Here is a 24,477-nt window from a genome sequence, read left to right on the forward strand (position 1 = left end):
GCACGAAGTCACAGCAGGTCTCATTAAGGAGCTGTTCTTTGAGCAAAGACTAGGAGGATGCAGGTCACTGGACATTTGGAGAAATGTGTGCTTCTGGGTAGGGGTGGGTCTGTGTGTTCACAGGTTGAACACCCAGGACGCAGGGTGGGTGGAGGACAGGACAGAGAATAGGAAGAGCTGAGGCCAGCAGGATAGCGGAAGGTGGATCATAAGGATCTTGACTCTGGTTTTTACTCCATAGAACAGGAGTCCCCAACCCCCAGGCCACAGAACGGGTACCGGTCCGGGGCCTGTTAGGAACCAGGCTGCACAGCAGGAGGTGAGCGACGGGCAAGCGAGCGAAGCTTCATCTGCCGCTCCCCATCCCTCCCCATCTCTCCCCATCCCTCCCAATGGCTCCCCATCCCTCCCCATCCCTCCCCTTGGCTCCCCATCCCTCCCCTTGGCTCCTCATCCCTCCCCATGGCTCCCCATCCCTCCCCATGGCTCCCCATCCCTCCCCTTGGCTCCCCATCCCTCCCCATGGCTCCCCATCCCTCCCCTTGGCTCCCCATCCCTCCCCATCGCTCCCCATGGCTCCCCATCCCTCCCCATGGCTCCCCATCCCTCCCCTTGGCTCCCATGGCTCCCCATCCCTCCCCATGGCTCCCCATCGCCTGCATCACTGCCTGAAGCATCCCCCACCACACCCCACACCACCACCCCCCGTCCGTGGAAAAACTGTCTTCCATGAAACCCGTCCCTGGTGCCAAAAAGGTTGGGGACCGCTGCCGTAGAAGATGGAGAACCATTGTTCAACTAACTGGATTGATTTTATAGAAAAGCATTCCTTGGATGTAATGATCTGTATCTTCTATCATTTGGAATAAGTGACAAAGATAAAGCTCCCTATTTTATTTTTTGTTTGTTTTTTTTGCAGTACGCGGGCCTCTCACTGTTGTGGCCTCTCCCGCCGCGGAGCACAGGCTCCGGATGCGCAGGCTCAGCGGCCATGGCTCACGGGCCCAGCCGCTCCACGGCATGAAGGATCCTCCCGGACTGGGGCACGAACCCGTGTCCCCCGCATCGGCAGGCAGACTCCCAACCACTGCGCCACCAGGGAAGCCCTAAAGCTCCCTATTTTAAATGGCTTCTATTCTGGAGGAAAAGACTCTAGGAGAGATCTCTTATGAAATTAGCAGAACCCCGTGACCTTTTGCTATGGAGAAGACGAGGTATGGATTTTCGTTATATGTCTATGTGGAAAATACAATAAAAAGTCTTTAAAGAAGAATTAAGCCTCTGGAATGGAGACTATTCAAATTGGGCCTTTTGTTGTGTGTTTTTAAACACACATTTTCAAAGCCATTTTCTAATTTGATGCTTAAGTAGACCATACATTTCTATGGAATCTCACTGAAAGAAAGCGCTCTGAACTAGTGATTTTTCTTTGTAGTACAGAGCAAACCTGCCACAGCAATGAAGAGATGATGGAAACGAAATCATACCCAGAAAGGGTTGTACTGACAGTATTTGTCTGCTTGCTTACTGTTCGTATCTTTCACTAGAAGGTAAGCTCCTACAGGGCAGGGATTCTGTCTTGTTTCCCTGCTACTTTTCATCCCTTAGAACAGGACCTGGCACATCATAAGTAGTTGGTAAATATTTTACTGTGTCAGTTAATGAATAGATGAATGACCTAGAGTTGAAAAGCAAAGAAATTCTTGGGAAATCTTGTGCAGTCTTTGACAGAAAAATTCCTCTAGAAATAAAATTTTATTTCCTAGTATGTTAACTCTGAAATGATAGACACTGGACCTGTATTTGGAAATTAGTAAATATTTAAAGTTACGGATGTGATTCATTGCCATAAAATGCTTTAAATGTCTTTAATTTCAGTCAAATGCGTCTGATATTTCACTTTTGTGTTACTATCTAAACGAAGACATGTGCTTTGCAGGATGTCCAGATCTTTCTACGGTTTATGGTCACGTTTCTGTATTTCAACCATTTAAATACGTTTTCACAATCACACTTCCAAAATCCAAAGCATTGCTTAGAACTTACATCTTGAGTCAGAGTTTCAAGAGACTTCCCCCTGCTGATCCTCTGGCTGTTTGATCCGTGTCTTAGTGACCTAAAACAATCACAACCAACTGATCAATACATCTCGAGACCAAATTTGGACTTTTAAGCAATGACCATCATAAAAATGAAATAAAATAACTCCTGATAGCATCACAAATGCTTAATCTTTCTTTTTATAGCAAAAGTTATAGTCTATCCACCTGCCTTTGATCTCATCTAACAAAATTCAGAATTTTTCCTTCTGATCTTAAAAGTGAGAATTTGGCTATCATCACCAAGGGAAGGGTTTTTGAAAGATGTTTTGATGCTTTGAATCTCATTGTGAGTTTTATTACTGTTGCCATTAGCAAACAGAACTCAGCTCTTCACCCGGGCCTGCCTCCTGACCAGGGGTCAGTGGTGCTTCCTGTAAAGCTCCTTTCCTTCGTTTCCCGGCAGCCTTGTCTCCCGGTGTATTTACCTGCGCTCTTGGCGGATGTGGTGCTGCACACTGAGAATTGACCTTTCCTTCGCTGGCTGCCCCTCAAATGATCCGCTCAGCATGCGCTGTCGAGTGCAAGCTCTAGAAAAAAAAGGAGCCGCAGATAAATGCCTGATTTGTACACTTGGGATGAATAATGCATAACGGCTCATTATTCTTCTTATTCTTAAGGAGACACCAATGATAAGACAAAGTACAGCAAATGACACATTGCCAATAATGTAAATGAGCTTCAGGTTCTGTGTCAAGAACACTTTCAAAACAGAACAATCATAGCCACGAAAAGGTGCTGGAAAATAAATAGAAAACAATCCCCTCCCCATGTGTCCCCATTCCATCCCCACCCCAAACAGAAGAGCCTCTACCGGGATTCTGTAAGCCGAAGGGCCAGCCTAACCACAGGTACCCATGATGCTGGTTTTCAATTTAGACAGGGAGGTTTCTAATAAAAGCCCTTAGGGAAGGATTTGTCCACCTAGGCTCCCGGGCTGATGGAATATATGTTCCAAGGAGATTTTGCAGAACGCTAGGAAAGGGTAAAGTTAGAGGCAAAAAACTAATAGAAAAGACAAGTAATTAAAGCTGGAATGAATACCTAGAGAAACGTCAGCTGAAAGCCTGTGGCTTACAGGTAACCAGTTGCCACTTTCTTTGTAGTCACAAAGCTCTGAAGACTTTTTAAAACATGTTCGCTTTAAACGGTAACCAGGCTTGTGTTAATTTCAGATTTGCTAATGAGTGAAGACAATTGGGTGACTCAACACCTGTGGTGCGAATGATTTGGAGAGAAAACATTTCTTCTCCAGGAAGCGCTCTCCAACTGGAAATGACAGGAATTCCCTTGATGTAGTAGTCAAATGGAAAGAAAAGAAATCCATGGTTAAGAGACCTGTGTTCCAAGGCGACACTGTCACGAACCAGTTGAGGGATCTTTGGGCTCAGTTTCATTCTCCATAAAGCAAGGAAAAGGCCTTGATCTTGAAGAAAACTCATAGACCTAAAATGCAATGATTTTGTGATATGCAAATTTTATGACACCATATGTGTTCAAACTGGAACCCATGTACTTCTGTCACTGCATTTGTAACACTTTCGTATTTATGGCTCCTAAATTGCATTTCTAGATTGGCTTTGAGTTATATTATTACTGTCTGTCTCAGAGTTAAGATCTTCGAGAAAAAGATCTATGTCTGTTCAGCATACTTAAAACAGCATCTCTTATGATATCATGTGTATTTTCAAGTACTTAAAAACGGTTTTGATGCCAGTGAAGATAATTACAATGAATACCTATGAGAAATCATACACATGCAACAAATGTAAATGCATGACAGGAAATAATGCCCCCAAATCACTCTTCTTGGTTTAATGAGCAACATGGACCATTTTGAGATAAAATCCAAGTCAAAATTTTATTGAACCACAAGGGATTATGGCAGTGATATATAGAGACTGTGCTATTTCCAGGACTGCAATGGGGTCGAAGAGGAAGATGCATTTGTAAGTTCAGCTGAGTTGACAAAGGTATAGGATGATCTCATATTATGTACATTATGAATTATTTTTTGGACAAAGGTCATGAAGGCATTCTGAAAAAAATCTATTTGGAGAACAGTGTTATTCCGGCATAGATATACAGAGCCTTGCCATTTGTGTAAAGTCAAGACTTAACCTTCAATTTTATATATAGTAGTTTGTATCTTCTAATCCCAAACTCCTAATTTATCCCTGTATAGCAGGTACAAAATACTATATATAAAACAGATAAACAACAAGGTCCTACTGTATAGCACAGGGCACTATATTCATTATCTTGTAATTAACTATTGTATAATGGAAAAGAATCTGAAAAAGATTCAGATATATATGTATATATGTAATATGAATCACTTTGCTGTACACCAGAAACTAACACATTTTGAATCAAATGTACTTCAATATTTAAAAAAAGACTTGAATTTTAACCACTTAGTAACTTTTACTTTTTGTCACAAGACTCTTCCCTAAAAGTACATAAGACCTATAGGTCTTAAATACAAAACACATACAACTTGATTATAAAATACCCATTTGAGTTGGGCGTCCCTGCTATACTTGAAGTATATAGAATGTAACTGGCTTTAAGCTGCCTGTGATTAAAAAAAAAAAAAAACTGCTGGTGTCTGCCCGAAAGCCCAGTCTGAGGATGCCTGGGCATCCTTGCTGGAGAAGAGTCAGGACCACACCTGAGACGCCCTCCTCTGACTGAACAAGACAAGCAGGTCGCCATGGAGACAAACCTATATTGGAAGTCCCCCTACCCCCACCCTATGACACCTCCTCTTCCATCTCCTCCACCAATAGCGTGGCTGAAGTCGGGGTGAGAAAGCAACCCCTCTTTTCCTCTTTGCTTCAAGATCAGCTCCCTCTTTTCTGTTGGGTCTAGAGAATTCAGAAAATAATACTCAAATGGGCTGGAATTTCAGCCATACACATGACATGAATGTTTGCAGTCCATTGGTGAGCCTTCAGGTTCCCTGTGATTCGCACTCATCTGGGGTGGGCTTGATGGGGGCTGGCTTTTTAGCTCTATCCTACAATCAGAAAACCCATGCTTAATCAGACTAAGACATCCACTTAACTGTAACATATAGAACCATTTGCCTTACTATCCTTTTCCTACCACTTCCTTCTACGTTATAAGCGCTGTTTGCTGGAACAATTTCAAACTAGATACTGATGGGAAAAAAAGAAGAAAATGTTCACTAACTCTGGGCCAGTTGAAATACGTAACAGGTGACTTCAGAGCATCAGCCTCGGTGGTTCCCGCTTCCTGGGTGGGAGGCCCCTGCCAGAATCTTCTTGTTCTCTGAGCAGAGGCTGCCGGCTCATCTCCTCCTTTCCTGCCCTGTGATCTGAGCAGGGTGAAATCAGGCAGGTGGGGCCCTCTTGCCGGGGTGTTAACGGTCCCCTTTGGAGCCTCAGGCTCAATGTGACTCTCTGACCCCCTGTGCCAGACCCACCTCCCAGCACCTCACCCCCAGATCTGGTACCAAAACCAAGGCCAACAGTTTCTGTCTTCATTTAGCCGTCAGTCCCCTTGCCGAGTCTCTCCTCGGACCAAATGCTCTGACATCTCGTTCTTTCCTTTGAGGATGTCCAGTGTCTTTCAAACTAGGAAACTCTAAAGGTAAATGCTAGGGTTTCTTTGCTGAAAACTGAGGGTCATATTCATAGCAAATTGGGCAAAGGCAATCTTTTTTTGAGGGGGGCACATGAAAGGCAGTTCATGAAAGGCTCTTAAAGGTTTACGCTTCCCCCCTTTTAAGTATGGTGGTAGAATCTTACTAAAATTAAAAGGCAAAATCTTCTTCTAGGCAAGGTATCCATTATAGTTAATAACTAGCTATTTGTCCATAATAATCACCCTTCCCCCCAAAAAACAGCTAATGGTACAGAAAAAACTTTTCTACAGATACATAAATCCATCTGAAAGAAAACATATGGGGGCTTCCCTGGTGGCGCAGTGGTTGGGAGTCCACCTGCCAATGCAGGGGACACGGGTTCGTGCCCCGGTCTGGGAGGATCCTACATGTTGTGGAGCGGCTGGGCTCGTGAGCCATGGCCGCTGAGCCTGCGCGTCCGGAGCCTGTGCTCTGCAACAGGAGAGACCACAACAGTGAGAGGCCCGTGTACCACAAAAAAAAAAAAAAAAAAAAAAAAAGGAAAAATCTAATTATATTATACAAGGAGGCTAGTTGTCAAAAACGAGTTCCCTATGGATGAAGGAAGAAACTCAGATAAAAGGAGATGGATCTGGGGTAGGAGGGGCCTGGCGGGGGCAAGGGTGTGGGAAAGCAGGTGCACTGTACTTCCACCCTGAGGACACCTGGGCTTTGAAGCAGGTGTAGGAAGGATGCAACGTTAGGTTTCTGCATAGATAAAACAGCCTCATACATAAGCCATTGTCACATTCTCTGATAAATGTAAAATATTTTGTTATTTAAGAAAATAATAAATTTGGGAGAAAAGTCACTTCAATCTGGCACAATCAGATGCTACTAAGACGCTACATATTCCCGAATGCAATGTGCCAAGGTTCCCACGCAAGTACGGTAAAAGCTTGCTTTATTGTTTTTAAAAGGAAATACACTTTCATTATACATACAAGCATCAACTGAAACCCATACTAGGAAGTACCACATCATGTTTTGACGTGCGTCATATAATTACAAACTTTGATATAAATGGGTTCTGATAAGTAACATCAAGTGAGAAATAAATATTTCACCGATGTGAAAGCGCAGGATTATGTCTGATATTCCGTGTTCCTGCAGCATGTTATTGACTGAGCTTGTTTAATGCTTGTGGCATTTGGCCATCATTAGTTACCTCCCTTATTAGACTGTACATTTCTCAGGGACCATTTCATCACTCAAACCCATATTCCTAGAAGCGCAGTTCCCGGCACGCGAACGGGCTGACGGATGGACAGGACAGATACGTGAAGGGGGAGATGGGGGTGTACAGAGAGTGAAGTGAGGGGAGCATGGGGGCAGGATTTAGAACTCGCTAGTCTCAGGTTCAAAGTAGCAAAGCCGCAGAGGTTTTCAGGTCTCCACCCAGCAGCACAGAAGCGAACAGAAAGTTCTGCCTCTGTCTGGAGGCCAAACGGAGATGATTTGAGAAAACACATGGTTTGGAACCACGCACTTCTGACCTCAGCTTTTCCCATCTGTGGGACCTCAGGCAAGTGACATGCCTTCTCCGAGCCTCCGTGCCCCACGTGTAAGATGTGGTGACAATGATACCTTTGCTACTGACTTCATAGGGAGTGGGAGGAATCAAGTAGGATTATGAATGTGCAAGCGCTTTGGAAACATAAATGCTCGATTTGAACTTTAGTTGCTATTATTGACTTTCTTTTCTTGTCCTATGTCACGGTTGATGTTAAAACATTCCACAGAGGGTGGAGGACAGAAGAGCAAGTTGGACACAGATCTGTGTTGGAAAGGAAGTCTTCTCTGTTCTGACCGATCAGCAGTGATGTACACTCTGGACCAGAGCCACAGCCTCTTAAGCGGTCTCCACAAACGTATTATTATCCCAAGCAAAGTGATTTCTGAAGTGACCATCCATGGTGTGATTGTGGCGGGTGATTCTCAGATGGCCCCCGATGACCCCACCTCCTGGTTTCCATGCCCGTGTGCAGCCCCTTAGTGTGGGCGGGACTTGGAGACTTGCTTTAAACAAACATAAGGCAGAAGAGATGGAAGAGGTCACCAGACACTGTGCTTTCATCTTCCGCAGTCTCTGGCTTGCTCTGGGGACGAAGGCTGCCTTGTTGGGAGCTGTGCTATGGAGGGACCCCCTTCCTAAAGGGGTGAGGCGGCCCTCCCGTGAACAGCCCTTGAGGAAGCGAAGCATTCATCCAACAGCCCAGGAGGCGCACCAGCTCATCCGTAGCCGTGCAAGCAAGCTGGGCAGGGCTTTCTGCCCACTCCCGTCAAAATGCCTGCAGCTTTGTGAAGGACCCAGAGCCAGAGACCCCACTAAGCCAGGCCCAGCTTCCTGGCTGAGACTGTGAGGTTATCCACGTGCTGTGTAAATCACTGAGTTGTGGAGTATTTGCAACACAGCAATAGATAACGAATACAGCTACCATCACTGCCTTAAAATCTTCAACATCCTACTGCTCTTCAGAGAAAGATGAAGACCAAAAGCTCAGCTTGACTTGCAAAGTCCTGTAGGGTCTGCTTCCAACCTGCCCTTCCAGCCTCACCCCCACATCGCTGTCACTGGTCCTGCAGTTCCTCACCCATGCCGCGCTCCAAACAGCTCCAAGACACTCTGCTTGGTCACTGATTACTTCACCTTGTACACAGTAGGTGCTCAAGAAACATCTGTTCCACGAAGGAACCTTGACATCTTCTGCGAAGATCAAGTGTCTTCATTTCTTTTTTGATCCCTTCACGCTCAGGAAGCACGGAAATAATCACAAAGCAGAAACATGCCTTTGAAATAGGCTTTCGTGTCTGAAATATGCTTTCGAAGGGGGAAGTTAAATAATCTTAATTTGATCTCAAGTTAGAATACTACACCACTCAAGCAGCGGGCTGCACACCTATAACAGATGAGACCCTGAAACGGTAACAAAAAACCAGACATTGCTTCTTGCAAGTAGGAAGTTTATAAATCTTTAGCTATATTCTATGAGAGAGCTATTAAGGGAGACTTGCAAGCCAGCATGAAGCTGAGCTGAAATCAATTTCTTCAACAGGAGATTGGATCTGTCACTGGGAACAGGGTCACTGTGCACCTTGTCTGACAGGAATCTACTGCCAAGCTGAAATAGTACATATTTAATAGTTATACAACTATTAAATAGTTATTTACTATTTCAGTAAATAACTGAGGAATTTGGTACTTTTCATACTGCACCAATAAGAAATGAGATGCACACATTGTTAAGGCTACTCAGGAACAGACCTAGTCAGAAGGAAAATTACTCGAATGTTCAATTAAGTTCTATTTTGCCACTTTAAATTTTTCATGAGGATTTAGATGCCTTTTGGTCTCACATAAGGATCAAAGAAATATGTTTTCAGGAAGAAAGTGTTCATTTCTTTGCTGCCTAGAGAAAAAGCAAAGCTCAGGTATCGAAGACACACTCTGTGACCTTCAGGGAAGGTCTCGCTCGTCTTAGGGGAAAGACCCTAAGAGTCGTGGCATGAAGGTCTTCAATATCTTCTCTTTATCTCTTCATAATGGCCAGTCCTGGAAGGCCGGTTTCTTAGAAACTCCATCTAGCGGTTTAAAATTAAACAAACTTGGTCGGCCTTCTTGGCTTCTGGAACCGGGAGACACAAGGCTTCAAGTGTCTGGTGAAAAATAATGAAGTCTTTTGTCTTGTCTGAGTGAGGAAATTCTCCATTATGCAGGCATATGTAATCCCTTTATCCCTGCTCCCTGGAGGAGAATTACAGTGGGGCATTTTCCTTTTCCCAGTTGGGGTTAATGTGATGCCCTCTCTACCTTTGAAAGTAAAACAAGCCTAGGACCCCTGAGGATGATTCAAATGTGGGAATATTCTTCAGCAAACACACATTCCCAGTTGCAAAAATATTACCCCTGGTTTCTTGCCAAGGCTTTGAAAAAAACATATGAAAGATTGACTCTTTTTTTTTCTTCTTCTCTGCATTGCCTTTGTGCTGTGGAATTTCAATTGCCCCTTATATGACAGCCATATATTTATATAAAATCTTTTATGGAGGTTGAGGGGAGAGAATCATGTCTTAAGAAACTGTCTCTATTTTTCTTGACATTTCTCCATCTAAAATATTTTAAAATTGGCCCAAAGGTGATGGTTCTAAGAGAGATCTTGGAGCTTTATTAGCCTTTAAACACCACTAGTTGTTTATAGAAACAGCAGCAGGGGGTCCTCGGTTTCTTTCTTCTCCGTCTCCACATTTTCTTTCTTAATGTTCCAGAACGAGGGTGTGGGAAAAGCCTGTACCTTCTGTAAGGAAAGAGAGAGGCCTGTGAGTCTTCAAATTATTTTCATCCGTTATAGAAAACTTAGATTACACGACGATACCATCTGGTATTAAACGTAATTACCATCTAAAGGAACAGCAGTGTAGCTTTGCAGGACACTAAATTTGAAGGATTTTACTCAAATCTTGAGCTGCACCTTGTCCAGTATTATCAGATGTGGTTAAGATAATGTAATCACATCAACAGACAATAGGAAGATAGTCCTTTAGTGGTAATTATGTAAAACTATGGCTGTAGAACTGGGTAAGAGAAGAGATAATGAGTGTTTCCTGGAAGGGGCTCTTACCTGCCTCCATGTAAGTGACAACGTGATCCTCCAAAGCAGGGACCCAGTGATGCTAATAGGTGAGCGCCTCTGTACCGGCCTTTTGCTGCGATGAGGGAATAGCTGCGTTTTTACCCCAGTTAAGTATCCCGCTCCTTTGTGAGTCAGCCCAGTCCTGAGTACGGCTCTTCAATAGCAACAGTGAATTAGTTCCTTCCAATCTTGTGTTTTTCATGAAAATGTTTTCATACGTAGACATGTAAATACACCAACAACCAGAACCTCTTGTAGACTGAAAAGTGAAAGAAGCCTTACGTCTTATCATACGTAGATACCATATGTGAAAAAGAAAATGACCTCATGGGAAATCCATGCCTTTAGTGCATCTATCCAAATTCAGCAAATGTCTGAAACCCCACATCATTCACTGGGGTTCGAATTTAGTAACCCTGCTATGGACTCAGAAAAACGTCAATTACAATGCAAAGGTTGAACTTTTTATTATAACAAAAGTGAAATTTTCCAAATGTTGCATAAACCGTATGAACCGATTTTTCTAGAGATATGTATTCTCCTATATTATTTACCCTTCAATGATAAAATAGTAAAAGAAAAACCTGTTCAAAATATCTCCTTGAATCTGTTAGGTAAAACTTAATAGCAGCTCTCCTAATCCATAGTACTATTACAATCACTTTGGGGGCTTACCTAAAAGTAACCTACAAATCATATACTATGTCAATGAAATATATTTTGATTACCACAAATCAGGTACTACCTAGGAAAACATCTTTAGAATGTATTATTTTACTACGTAAGGTCACGGAGGTTGACTAGACTTCTTTGTGGTGTCATTTCATAATATATACAAATCCCCGGGAATCATTATGCTGCACACCTGAAACTAATATATGTTATATGTTAATTGTAGCTCAATAAAATTTTTTCTAGAGTTCAAGGAAAGGAAGTTTGGTTGTTGAAAGCAAAAAAAAAAAGAATATAATTATTTTGTTTCAATTAAGTTACATTTCGCCTCCTTGAAACTTTCACCGTTTTATGTTTTATTCAGATGCATGTATCCACAGATCTTATTGCCTCAGTTTATTGTTCTCTGAATACACTTAATTTCCATCCATCTACTTAGTCTCTGTATCTCCAAATGGTCTTCCAAACAATCTACAAGAGTTTTTAAGTATCGGAAAAATCTTAATAAGGAAAATCAACAATTAGGCAGCCTTAATAGAGTCACAGATAAATATTTACAGTAATATTTAAACTAAATATTTGATTAATATTTAATGATTTACTAGTAATATATTCATACTAATAACCTATGTATTTATATCTATAAATACAGTAAATATATTAATAAACATTTAATAAATCAGATAGTAGTAGTAATTAATAATGGCCTATTAATGCCCAATACTCTCTTTTCTTAAAACTTCAGGTTATTCTTGCCAATGGTCATAAAAATTTGACCCAGTCTCAGCCTCCTTCTCGTCCTCAGGGTCTTCCCGTGCATCCCCTCCCACGGCTGGAGCACATCTCACTGAGCAGTTGGCAAGTCTGGCCCCGGGCTCCGGGGATGCTGCGCATGCCTTGCTAGCCGTGCCCAGAATGCAGAGCTGCAGAGAACTCCCACGACCTTATCAAAAATTGCTGAATTGCTGCGCTAATGGACAATCATTTGAAAAGGAGAACTTGCCCCATGGGAAAAAGCAGAGCGGGTAAGAGGCCCGTGCTCTGCATTGTGAAGCACTCTTAGACTCCCTGGTAATTTGCCCACTTCAGAGAACTGGCAGCTTGGGTCTAGACAAGAGAGGACAGAATAAGAATGAACAGGCTCTTTCCCCTTTCCTCAAATTCCTCTGCTCACACAGCTAACGAAGTGCGCAGGAACAGGTGGCCTTCGGAGGGAATCTTTGGGATTTAACTTGAATTCCTTCCTCTAGAAAACTCCTATGATCTCCTCGGTCTCTTCCACATCAGGTTCACTGTATCTTCCAGGGGAATATGACTTAGATGCTCACATCCCAGAGAAGAGCCCAGATGTCAGTTCATCTGTCCTAGACCCTGGGGAGAGAGAGCTCGGAGAACTGGGCCCTCGAAGAGGCCAGTGGACCAAGAGAAACACCTTCATTGAGCCTACAGCCCATGAAGGACCACCCCCAGCTAAGCCCTCATCCACCCCGAAGTTACGGAGTGCCAAAGGGATGTGCACACCGAAGGTTCCAGGCAGGTATCACAACCCACGCAGAAGATGATGCCATGCTTGTCTCAGCCCCAGCAGTCACTGATCTACCCGTGGTGCCCACGACGGCAGTTACAGCTTCTGTTCAGCTGCTCCCCTGCCCTGATCACCAGCTGTTCTTAGCCAATGATCTTGATTTAAATCCCACTCACCATCACTCTTCCAGCCGCCAAGTCCATCAGGCTTGACTTGACCAACACCTGTGACCCCCCCACCTCTCCCTTTGCTGGCTGTCCCTGCGAGATGCTGATCTCTACCTGTTTGACTAGGCTTCCTGCCAAAGCCTCTGTAGGCTTCCTGCTTCTGAGATAGGGCTGTTTGACTTCCTGGTGCAGCCAAGCGGAATGGAGAACTTGACAGCTGCCCTTAGGGCCCTACGACGATCCCAGTTCTCCAAGCCCGGGACTTCCCGCCAGCCGCCAGGGATGCCAGCCTTGGCTGAGGAATCTATGCTGTTAGTTCGGGACTATATCCACCAATAGTCATCCAGCAAATGATTTAAACAAATGATCTGATGATGCCTCGGAGATGTTAGCCAGCCTAGCAAGGCTTAGCTGAGTGTGAAGCTGCAGCAGATAGACTGCTTCCAGCTGGGTAAGCAAGAACCTTGGAATCAACCTGGAAAAAGAGTACACTGACGTATCAAAAGCATTTCATGCCCCTCAGATCTAGTCTCTGCTGGGCAGCAGTGGAGATTCTGCACCACGCCCTTGAGGATCAGCTTTGAAAGGTAACTGTCAATTGCCTGCCTCTCAGGGGCAACTGTGGGTCTCCCCTAACTTATTGCCAATAATGAAAAATCACCTACAGATACCAACTCGTTTAATCCTCTCCTATAAGGCAGGGGTTATACATTTATAGATCCCATTTAACAGATGAGAAAACGGAGGTGCAGAGACATTAAGTAACTTGCCCAATGTCAAACATCCACGAAGTGATGGAGCCAGAATTATAACTCAGTTTGGCCCCTGAGTTGCCAAGTGAGTACTTGATACACATGCTCACTTAACTCCTATGAGGTCACCTATAGCCCTACTTGGCAGATGGAGAAGCTGAGCCTTCCCAAGAGTCACTGCTACTCAGGGCACTTAAAGCCACGTGTGGCTGGCTGCAAATCCTGTCCTCTTTCCATTTCTACTACACTGACACAGCATACTCTATGTGACTGGACCTGGGACAGGAATGAGGCGCCCTTTGTAGGTCAGGGTCAAGAAGGGCACAAAATTCCAGTCCAGAAATACATGTATTTGTAATCAATAAAAATGACTGTCTTAAATGATGAGAAAAACTCACCAAACATATGTCATTACATATTTAATTTTTTAATAGTAAGTAGCATTCAACTAAATTCAAAAAATTATTAATTGTGTGGCAAGGAAAATTATATCATCGATCCAAATATCAGAATACAAATAGCACAGCAGACTGAGCATTCAGAAAGGTTACAAAGATCCATCCTAGCTAATGAGACGCTGGTGGCAAACTACAAAAGGATGGCACCTTCTAAAATAATGTAAAAGGTTTAATTATTTTATTCTGACATTTCTCTATGTATTCAGCCTAGCAGGAATGATAATGTATTTTTGTTCAATTTCAGGGCTCAAATTAGAGAAATCTCAGTAGAGGGAGTGATGCTTTTGAAACGCACCGCTCTTTGTTTTGATTTCATCCGATGTGATGTAAAGGTCACTGCCTTTTGAAGGAAGCTTTCTTTAGTGGAGCTGAACGGTGTAGACGAAGTCAAAATAAGAGTGAACTTAACAGCAACCCTGGATTTTATCATTTAGGTGGTGGGCCATCCTCTCTCACAACGCTCTCCAGATAAGTCTGGCCCATTAGTGCCAAATGAGTCACCTGCGTTTAAGCTTGCGACACTATTCTCAAGTTCTGTAAAAATGCCCTACTTGTGTTTCTCCTCAAAAGTGTTCCCATATAGATCCAGAAGTTCATTTCAATTTTCAAAGCAGACAAGTAATTTCAAAAAATAAGTAGAAGAATACAAATTAAATATGATTATGTGTAGAAATCATTTGTGGACTTGAACTTCCTGTTCATAGGGAGGTATACAGCACACTCTTCTCTGGAATAATGCCGACCCTGTTTCAAATGAAAGATGGATATTTGGAAATGTGGGTCCCCTGAGAATTGAGACCCTTGGTAACCCCACAGCTTAATTATCAATACTAAGCATCAAGACCTCTCCATCAACATGACTTGAATATTCATTCCAGGAAATGAATGTCCAGGAATTTAAGGCCTTAACCGTAAGTACTTTCATTGTTAGCTTCAGGAACTTTCCAAAAATCCACTCATCCGAGCTACAGAGTAACGGGCCATTTCCTTTCTCTAGACGACAACAGGTCATCAACTGGACAAACCAATTACGTCAGATTAACTGGTTCTCATCAAAACTTGGGCCAAGACACTGCCCAGGTAGGCATCAATCCTAAATATTTTAAGAATGCTGTTTCTAAAAATTAGTTGTATTTATTTTTTAAAGGTAATACATATATATGGTTAAAAATTCAAAAGGCATAGAATAGAACAGATTTCTGGAGTAGAGACGGCAGCCCAGAGTCACCATTTATTTTCCCTCTTCTCAGAATCACCCCAAATCAAGAAGGTAAGTGAAAATCAGAAGTGCAAACTCCATCTCAATAGCTGATGACTGAACTGTCATGCTGTAGAGGGTGGAAAGAGCACTGAAGGCAGTGGAGAGATGAAGGTGTGTCACCTCTTCCTGTCCCCCACCCTGGGTGCTGCCCTCCCCCAAACAGTAATGGTTACCTGTCGATAATAGCAAGTACTTGTTACTTGTTATTGTTACTTGTTACCTGAAGAGTCCTAAACTCTTTTTTTTTTAAATTGAGGTGTAACTGACATATGACATTAGTTTCAGGTATACAACATAATGATTCAGTATTCGTACATGTTGCAAAATGACCTAAACTCTTATTTGAAGAATTCTGCCCAATCTCAACCAGACCTCCCCACTAAAAACAATTAAACTCAAACCCCCAACCTTGTGAGTATCCACCCCTGACCTATCCCTTCTGAGACATTATTAAGACTGCTGAACTGGTGGCTTCCCTCACATCATAAGTATCAACATTTCACTTTGCTTCATCAACAGATCATTCAGATGACCTTTTGGGGCAGTCTACACCACAAAGGCAGATGAGAAAACGGAGGCTCGGATAAGTGAGTAGCTTAAGATTATAGAAGAGCAGAGCCAGACGCTGGTCCAGGTCTCCTAACACTAAGTCCAGTATCCTGTGTTACACCTGGGGGACCCTGAAGATCATCTCCTCCAAACTTTAAACTTAAATAATTTCCCTGTTTATACAACAGTCCTCCAGATACCTTACATCTGGGATGTGTTTTGCATTATTTTCCCCAAATATTTGTTATTTTTTTAAAAAGTTATTTCTAAGACACTAATATGTGACTAATGCCCACCAGTGATGGACTTGCCCAAATGTTCCAGCTCAGGTCTTCTTTCCATGCCTCCCTGGGGAGGAACCTCTTAGATGAAACTAAAGACTATAAGTCTATGAAAACAAAACACTTAGGAAAATCAAGAGTGACAGAAACAAGTCTCCACCGGACCTCCCTTTTGTATCAAGGCAGCCCTATCTATTAAGATCGAGTCTGCACCTCCTGGTCTTAAAGTTCTTTCCTTCCTTCAAAGCCTCCTTTCAAAATGCAGATGGTCAAGGGAGAGGTGACTTCTCCCCAAGCTTTATTGAGGTATAACTGACAAATAACATTGCGTACATTTAAGGTGTACAACACGATTTGATATTCATATATATTGTGAAATGAGTACCACAGTAAAGTTAATTAACACGTCCATCTCCTCAGTTACTGTTTTTTGTACTGTTTTTGTGTTTGTGTGTGTGTGTGGTGTGTGTGTGTGTGTGTGTGTGTGTGTGTGTGTGTGTGTGGTGAGCACACAAGATCTACTCTCTAAGCAAATTTTAAGTATACAATCCAATATTATTAACTTCAGTCACCATGCTGGACATTAGATCTCCAGAACTTAAAACTGGAAACGTGTATCCTTTGACCAACATCCCCTCATCTCTCCTACCTCCCAGCCTCTGGCAATCCCCAATCTCCTCTCTGTTTCTTGCAGTTTGACTTTGTTTTTAGATTCCACGTGTAAGTGACATCATATAGTATTTGTCTTTCCGCTTCTAAGTCACCTGGCAGAACTTCCTTAACAGAGAGAAGGGGGAGGCCTGGGGGAGGAGAGGGTCGGTGGGAGCACGGAGACCCTGGGAGAGTGCTGGAAACCTTCCTTCTTCTCCAATTTGTGTAGGGCTATTTGAACCATTGGCCCCAGGTGACTGTAAATGTTTTCCTTTTCTTTTTAATTTCTCTTCTCTTTTTTTTTTCTTTTTTAGTTGTTGTTGTTGTTTCTGCTCAGGTACTCATAAATTTTCTCTTTTTAAAACCACTTCTGTACTTTTAAAAATCAACAACTAAATGTTCCACGCATAATGTCAATTAGCAGTAAAGGATGTATTTTCTAGCATTATTGTATATGTGCTTTAATATAACTTTGAAAAAATACTGGGGCGTCTCACCCACCCAGTCCATTCAATGTTATGACCCTGCACACCCACAAAGGGAGTTTTTATTGCCAAACCAATCAGCGAATCTGTCAGAAGTCTCATCGTTATTTTTCAATTCAAATAACATGTTAACACAGGTCCCTGTGACATCCATGTATTGCTAAGGCCTAACTCTAAGGCAGATGAAGTCTTGGAAGGAAGTTTTCCAAAACTCTGTCGGTTGGATGGACAATAACGTGTTGCCGATGGGGCCCTCGTTCTGGGAAAGCCATGTGGGAACAGCCCCTGTGTTCGGCCACCCAGAGGACTGGACATCTCAGACCAGTGCACCCTAGAGCTTCACCTTTCTTTTGGGTGGATGGGAGCACCACCTTTCTTTTGTAAACTGGGAGAAGGTGGGTAGGAAAGGTGGTGGAAAAGGGAAAGTGGAAGGGCAAGTTTAAGAAGGAGTTCACAGGAACGGGGCTGTATGGGGGTCACCTCCTTCCAAGGGTCCCTGTCTGCCTCTGCTCTGAAGGTCTCTGGGAACCTCTAGGACACCTTCTGGAAATGTATTCTGGGCAGGTCAGTAAGGTCACTTGATTCCTAATCTGGCAGGTAGACTCTGGATATTAGGATCTCCTCGTGGGTGGTTTCTGGGTCCTGGGGGTGAACCAGAAATCCAGCACCCAGCTCATGACCTGTTTTGTGTGAGCAGGGAGAGTCTTCAAGACCCTAGGGACTGACTGTGCCATTAACGTGTCTAGTACAATTCCAGCTGGATAAAGAACCTGGAGGACCACGTAGTGTTTGAGGCCAGACTTGTGGTGTTATCTGATGGTAACGCCAGGATTGAGCCAGTTGGAAGCAAACTGAAGTTGGTTCACAGGTGGTTATATTTGCTTAGAAGCTCTCCTTTCTCTATTTCAATGAGACCTTTCAGTTTCATCTCATCATATTCTTCGGTGATAATATCTAAGCCCCAGAAATATTTATTCTCGTCTCATAGAAGGGACTCGATACACACTCAACTGTATGCATGAATCGTCAGCCAACATAAAGAATAAATACACAGAATCCTGTCTCGATGAGTTAGGATTGTGTCTAGCATACAAATTTCAGGTAGTGTTACAAAGTCAAAATAGTTTCTCAAATCATATCTATTAGCCTTATTTCCTCATTCCAGTTATCCAAGTTATAGTGATAGAGATTCTGGCAAAACGCTTCCATGACTACTCTTAATAACTCAGGTGGAGTAGAAGAGGATCAAACTCCTTCCCTTTAGCACAGTTTGGACAGGGCTTCCTACTACGAATTTATCTATTAACCTTGTCAGCCATTCCACCTCCAGCTCCAATATTTAGGTGTATTTCTTATACATGTCTATGTAATACAGGAACGAATAAATTATATTCCAAATACTTATGCATTTCTATAATGGTCATGTTACTTTATATTAAAACATAGTCTTATAAAACATAAAACACAGTCTTATAAAACATAGTCTTATAAAACATAGTCTAATAAAATACCCTTAAGTAGCTAGCTTAATTTTCCTTTATGATACTTCAAGGCAGATTTTAGAAAGCAGCATTAAAATTATGTGCTTATGCTTATTTTATAAGCATTCTAAAATGGATATGCTTTTGATTCTTATAGATTTTAAATACATTTATTTTTAATAATTATAAAGCTTTCCCTTTTACCATATTTCCCTGAGATTGTGATTTGTCCTTCAGAGATCACAAAAGACAAAATCTGTAAAAATAAAAGTTATTTTCATCTTTCTGTAAATGTTTATACTTATAATTTATGTTAAAGTGCATGAAAAAGAAAAAATGGCTGATTGCACTAATAAAATATTACTTTTTCAGGAGAGACATTAATGATGTGTTTGACATTATTTTTAAGTACATAGTTACCCAAACCTACTCTGTAGCAGAAAGTATATATTGATACTCAGAAAATTACTTCATTATTTAAAAAAAAGCTCCTTTTTGCTTAACTTAATCCTATTTGTATTTAAATATGTATCGGTGTTAAACGATGTTACCTTAAAATTTTAGTGACTGCGGTCTCCTTTTCTAGAAGGTTCCTCGCCCTGATGCTGAAGACAGACTTGCGAAGCTGTAAAATCATGAGTGTGACTTTAGTTTCAGAATGTAAAGGGGAGAGGGAGGAGATAATGGGGATATACGTATATGTATAGGTGATTCACTTTGTTATAAGGCAGAAACTAACACACCACTGTAAAGCAATTATACTCCAATAAAAATGTTAAAAATAAAAAAAAGAGTGTAAAGGGGAAATATACTGACAAATCATTACACACACAAAACGTAACACTATGAAAACAATACACATGAATTTTTTTCATCTTGATTGATTCTATCGTTTAATTTTAATTTCTATCTTTACTTTTATTTGAATAGAACTGTAAACAAGCTTGTGAGGCCACGTGTCACAGCTTTGGGGGCGACACACTGGCTATGCTCATTGGTAGTAATGTCTCCTTACATCCGAATAGGGTTTTCAGTTTCCAAAGAATTTAATGTTGCAATGACTACTGGACCCTTATTGCCGTCGTTTAGTAAAATATTGTCTAATCCACATTACGTCTGATTCTGGGACCCAATACTAATCTGAATGATGAGTTTAAGAACTGTTTTGCCTATAGACATAGAGACAAATGAGACAAACTTTCAAGGTTTCTTCCTCCTTGGCGATGATGATTGGCGACGATGAAATTAACCCAGGAAAAAGGACTAAGAAATAAAAATCCTGGAGGCTGGCTACAAACCAGAAGATACACTCCACAGACTCAGCTCTGTACTGCTTGATAGTTACAGAAGATTGGTGACAGGTGTACAGGGATCCAGGGTGGGCAGGAAAAGGGCAGAGAAAGAAGAGAGACAACACCAGCCTGGGAAGATTCAATAACTAGGAAGTGTAGCTGCAGACCTCAGGTACTTAGACAATGTCCCATTCATTTTGATCAATAGACTAGACTAGATTTCCTGAGCACTTAGTATGATTTTAGTGACTATTGGAGAGTCATGAGATTATCAGTAAGAAGCAGGGTACAGTTCCTAGTAAAATGCTAGGTGCTATGCACCATAGAAAAGATAAGGGGGGCTGCAGGGCTCTGGGTCGGGGAGAACTAGGTGTGTCTCAAATAGTTAGCAAAGACTTGACTGAAGAAGTCGTATTGGGCCTTGAAGGATAGTTAAGATTTCTACAAGCGAAGGAAGCAGTGGGTGAAGGACTAAAGCTGGAAATGTGCACAGGGCAGATTAACTTGGTGCAAACTACCTGTGCAAGTGCTGAGCTAGGCGGTCCTTTAAGCAAGGAGAATGGAGGAAACACTTTCAAACAAAGTTGAGGGAGGAAAATCAAGCAGGAGACAGAATAACTCTGTATTCAGAAAAAATAGACCATCCAGTTTCTCTTGAACAAGAGATGGGTAACTTGAGGTACAAAGTCACAGAGCTCCAATCTGCAAACAAACCTATAAACGAATGCTATAGTGTCAACCCATGTGGCCATACTGCCAGAGCTGGGAAAGTGCTGGTCATCACACCACAGCTGACAACCTACATAGCATCATCACTAGCAAGAGAACTTTCCTATTTCACAGAAAATCTGTAATGAAGGGAAGGATCACTGCACACACTGGCAATTTCCCTCACGTGAGGAGAGGTGGTACACTCTTTTGTTTCCAATAATGAAAAACTGAGCTGGTTTCATTACTCACTAGAACTCTTGGGAGAATAAATTAATGTGTAGATAAGGAAACTAGAATGGAAGTCATTTTTTTCTTTTTGAAATTATATTTTCAGGGTAACACACAAAAGGCTGTTTACCATGATCGAATCATGAAACTTTCTTACATCTTCTCTCCTCTGCTGACAAGTGACTTTATGCGTTGACTGAACCTCCCCGAGGTGACAGCACATCTCCTGAGGAACATTGTTTAGAGTCACTTTGGAGATGGAAGACTCAGCTGAAAGCGCTCACCAGTTATGAAAGGGCCCAGGCTACAGAGGCCCCGGGAAGGCAAGTTTCAGGAGAGAACTGTGGATCCTACACTTGCTTCATCTTCAAAGGACAAAGACAGGCCTTAGCCATTTTTCCCCTAGTGTAAGGAGATGGTCTGAACTCAATCACCTGGCTTCTGCCCCTGTAATTGGGCAGCTGACACTTAAAACAGTGTTCTTCACGTTGGGAAAAACCTTTGTGGACACTGGGGACAACATGTGTTGTATTGTTTCCAAATTACTTCTTGCACTGCACATGGTTTCTAAAGGGCTTCCAAATCTCCTTTGTCCTAAACTTGAACCAGGTAAAACAGAATATGCTATTAATCTGTACCAAGGGGTCCTTGAAAACTGCTTTTGTAACTAACAACAGAATAAGTAGAAGAATAAACACCGTAATAGAATAACTTCAATTCAGGTTTGGGATATTCTTGAAAGAAGAAAGGAGATATCTATAGCTATCTATCTACCTAATCTATCTACCTACCTACCTGTATTTGATAGCCTTGATACATATTTAGAAACTGTTCTTTCTGCTGGTAAATAAAGAAGGCCTGTAGTGACTACCTAGTTCTCCTATTTCTTTAGTAAAGCTTCGCGCAATTCTTTCAGCCGACAGCACCAGCTACACTGCTCTGCAGTGCCCTCTTCTGGCTCCAGAAGATACTGACAGGACCTGAAATAATGATCAAAGCACTTAAGGAATTACAGCTTATGAAAGGTGTAACTGTTCATTCTGGATATAAACCTATCAGAAATGCAGGACTTAAAAAGAAGGGTATGGGTGACATATTTACATAGCATTTGAATTGAAAAAAATAAAAGATTAGTTGAAAAGCCTCTTTCTTTGGGTGATTTTATATTTGCAAACCTGATACATTCAGCTCCACAAGATAACTGTTCTGTGACTGAATTAATAATCAAAAACAAATACATTAAATTTAAATGTTCAAACAAAACATAAGTGATTTTTTTAAGTCTTAAAATTTTAATTTACAAGATTGTCCCAGAATTGTGCACTTGAACATGGAATTCAAGACCCTGGAACTTCAAATCATTTTGCATAGAGTTATCTGTGGTTGAATACATTGGAGCTGAAGGGCATAGCAATGGACGGGTCGAGCCAATTTTCTGGTATTGCCTTTAGGTGTTTTAATCTACAGGTTCCTCTTTTTTTCCCCTTTACAGTTGAAGATCCTGGGCCATTTGACCCATAGCTTCCTGGAGCCTGGTTTTGCTAAGTGTACATTCATGGTATAGTTCACCATGTTCTTCTGTCCTCTGTACTTTCTGCAAATTGGCAACTGGATTCTGAGTTTCATCACACTCAGGTTTGATCTGAATGCGCATCATGTCTGGTTGTCCCTCTTTTTGTGATGTTAACAGTACTGATATTCGTTGCTTAGATGATTGATTCATCCAGTTTGTAAAATTGTCATTTCTTCTTCATTTATTAGTTGGATTACTTTTATAATGAGGCACCTCCCCACATGTATTATTTGGTTACTCAGTAGTTCAATTCATAAGGAGAAGGCAAGATACATGCTTAATTCTTTACCTGTCTACAGGATAGCATTCCCTCCCTGATTCTCTTTTTCTTGTAACTTTTGTAGGGAACTTGACTTTGATGATTTTCAGTTGCTCATTTTCATGCAAAATTTGTTTTCCTGCATTTCCAATATTTCTCTCCTAACTTCAGAGCTTCCTCTTCTGTTAAGAATACAGGGATCAAATGTGGCAGCTTTCTTTCTGGGATTTCCTGGCTCTGCTTTCACTCCCCCCTGACACGACCAATTTTATCTGGATCTGCTCTTTCCTTTATCACTCTTGTTATTTTTGATTCCACTCCTGGATGTTCTTCTGTTTCTTTAATTAATTAATTTATTTTTGGCTGCGGGCTTCTCTAGTTGTGGCACACGGCTTAGATGCGGTATGTGGGATCTTAGTTCCCTGACCAGGGATCAAACCTGGGCCCCCTGCATTGGGAGCGTGGAGTCTTAACCAGTGGACTGCCAGGGAAGTCCCCTGGATATTTTTCTTTAGTGTAGAGGGAAGAGGGTGTTTGCCTGTTCCCAGAAACATGTGATGCCCTGCAACTAACCTTGGCTTCTTCCCTACAGTGCTGTGTGTTATTGACTGAATGTTTGTGTCCCCCCCAAAATTCGTATGTTGAAGCCCTAACCCCAGTGTGATGATATTAGGAGAGGAGCCTTTGGAAGGCAATTAGGTTCAGATGAGGTCATGAGGATAGAGCCCCTATGATGGGCTTCCTAAGAGGCAGCAAGTGTCCTGTTGCTGGCGATCAATAAACTGCTTCATAAAACCTTCCCTTCGCAAAAGAAGTACACATATGTTAAGCATTATTAATGAAATGGATCAAGGGATGGCATTTTGCAGTGATGCATTTGCCTGAGCTAAGATAAAGCAGTGACAAAAGTTCACAGAAAATAAGACATGTCACACCAAAAGGTATTTAGATTTAATTACAAATGTAATTTGCAAAATGTTTAATTCAGAGAAAAAATCTGCTTTTATCTTTATTATCTCTTTCTTCCTGCTGTTTTAATGTTTTGTTGGTTGATATTTTTCTAATTACCTGAGTTGAATACTTGGAAGATTAATGTCAACATTTATTCCTTTATTAAATATGCATTCAAGGCTATGATTTTTCCTCTAAAAATGCCTTTAGCTACTTCTCATAAGTTTGATATATATTATGTTCATTATTTTTCAGTTCTAGATACTTTTTATTTCCATTGTGGTGTCTTCTATACTCCTTCAGTTATTTGGGAGTGGTTTTAAAATTTTTAAATGTGTAGGTGATTTTTGTGGTTGTTATTTGGTTTCTAATTTTATGTTGGTCAAATAACTCCTTCTCTAAGATACTGATTTGGTTTATATTCAGAATTCCTTTGTGGTGTAGTAAGTGGTCATGTTCTATAAATCATTCATGTGTTCTTGAATCAGAATATATATTCTTTAGTCATTGAATGAAGAATTGTATAAATGGCCAAAACATGAAACTGGTAAACTGTATATTTCAAATCCTCTAAATCCTTATTCATTTCCTCGGCTGTTTGATCATGTGTCGAGGTACTATATTACATATTACATATCTTCAAATTAATCTTCATAGGTAGTATTATTATCTCTTTTTTATAGATGGGAAATCTGAGGTTCATAGAAATTAGGCTGTCTAAGGTTACCCAGATAATAAATTGCAGAATTATGATTAGAGTTCTGGATTGTACAGCTTTTCACTACATCATGATGTCTAT

The 24,477-nt window shown here is 41.6% G+C and overlaps 1 protein-coding gene across 4 annotated transcripts in view; it reads right to left on the reverse strand.

Annotated features, from left to right (window-relative positions):
- Positions 1-24,477, reverse strand: part of NALCN (sodium leak channel, non-selective) — a gene marked incomplete at both ends in the record, with an annotated part of 280,034 nt that overhangs the window by 46,120 nt on the left and 209,437 nt on the right. For 2 of the 4 annotated variants that reach the window (XM_082859218.1, XM_082859217.1), the window contains 3 exons: positions 2,047-2,116; positions 2,528-2,629; positions 19,216-19,289. In XM_082859218.1, the coding sequence (XP_082715344.1) occupies positions 2,047-2,116; positions 2,528-2,629; positions 19,216-19,289 (246 nt within the window). Of the gene's footprint in view, positions 1-2,046; positions 2,117-2,527; positions 2,705-19,215; positions 19,290-24,477 lie in introns of all 4 variants that reach the window. The other 2 variants (XM_082859216.1, XM_082859215.1) reach the window with 2 other exon arrangements.

The sequence above is a fragment of the Leucopleurus acutus genome, assembly GCF_964270905.1.
Source record: "Leucopleurus acutus genome assembly, chromosome: 18".
Lineage (NCBI taxonomy): Eukaryota > Metazoa > Chordata > Mammalia > Artiodactyla > Delphinidae > Leucopleurus > Leucopleurus acutus.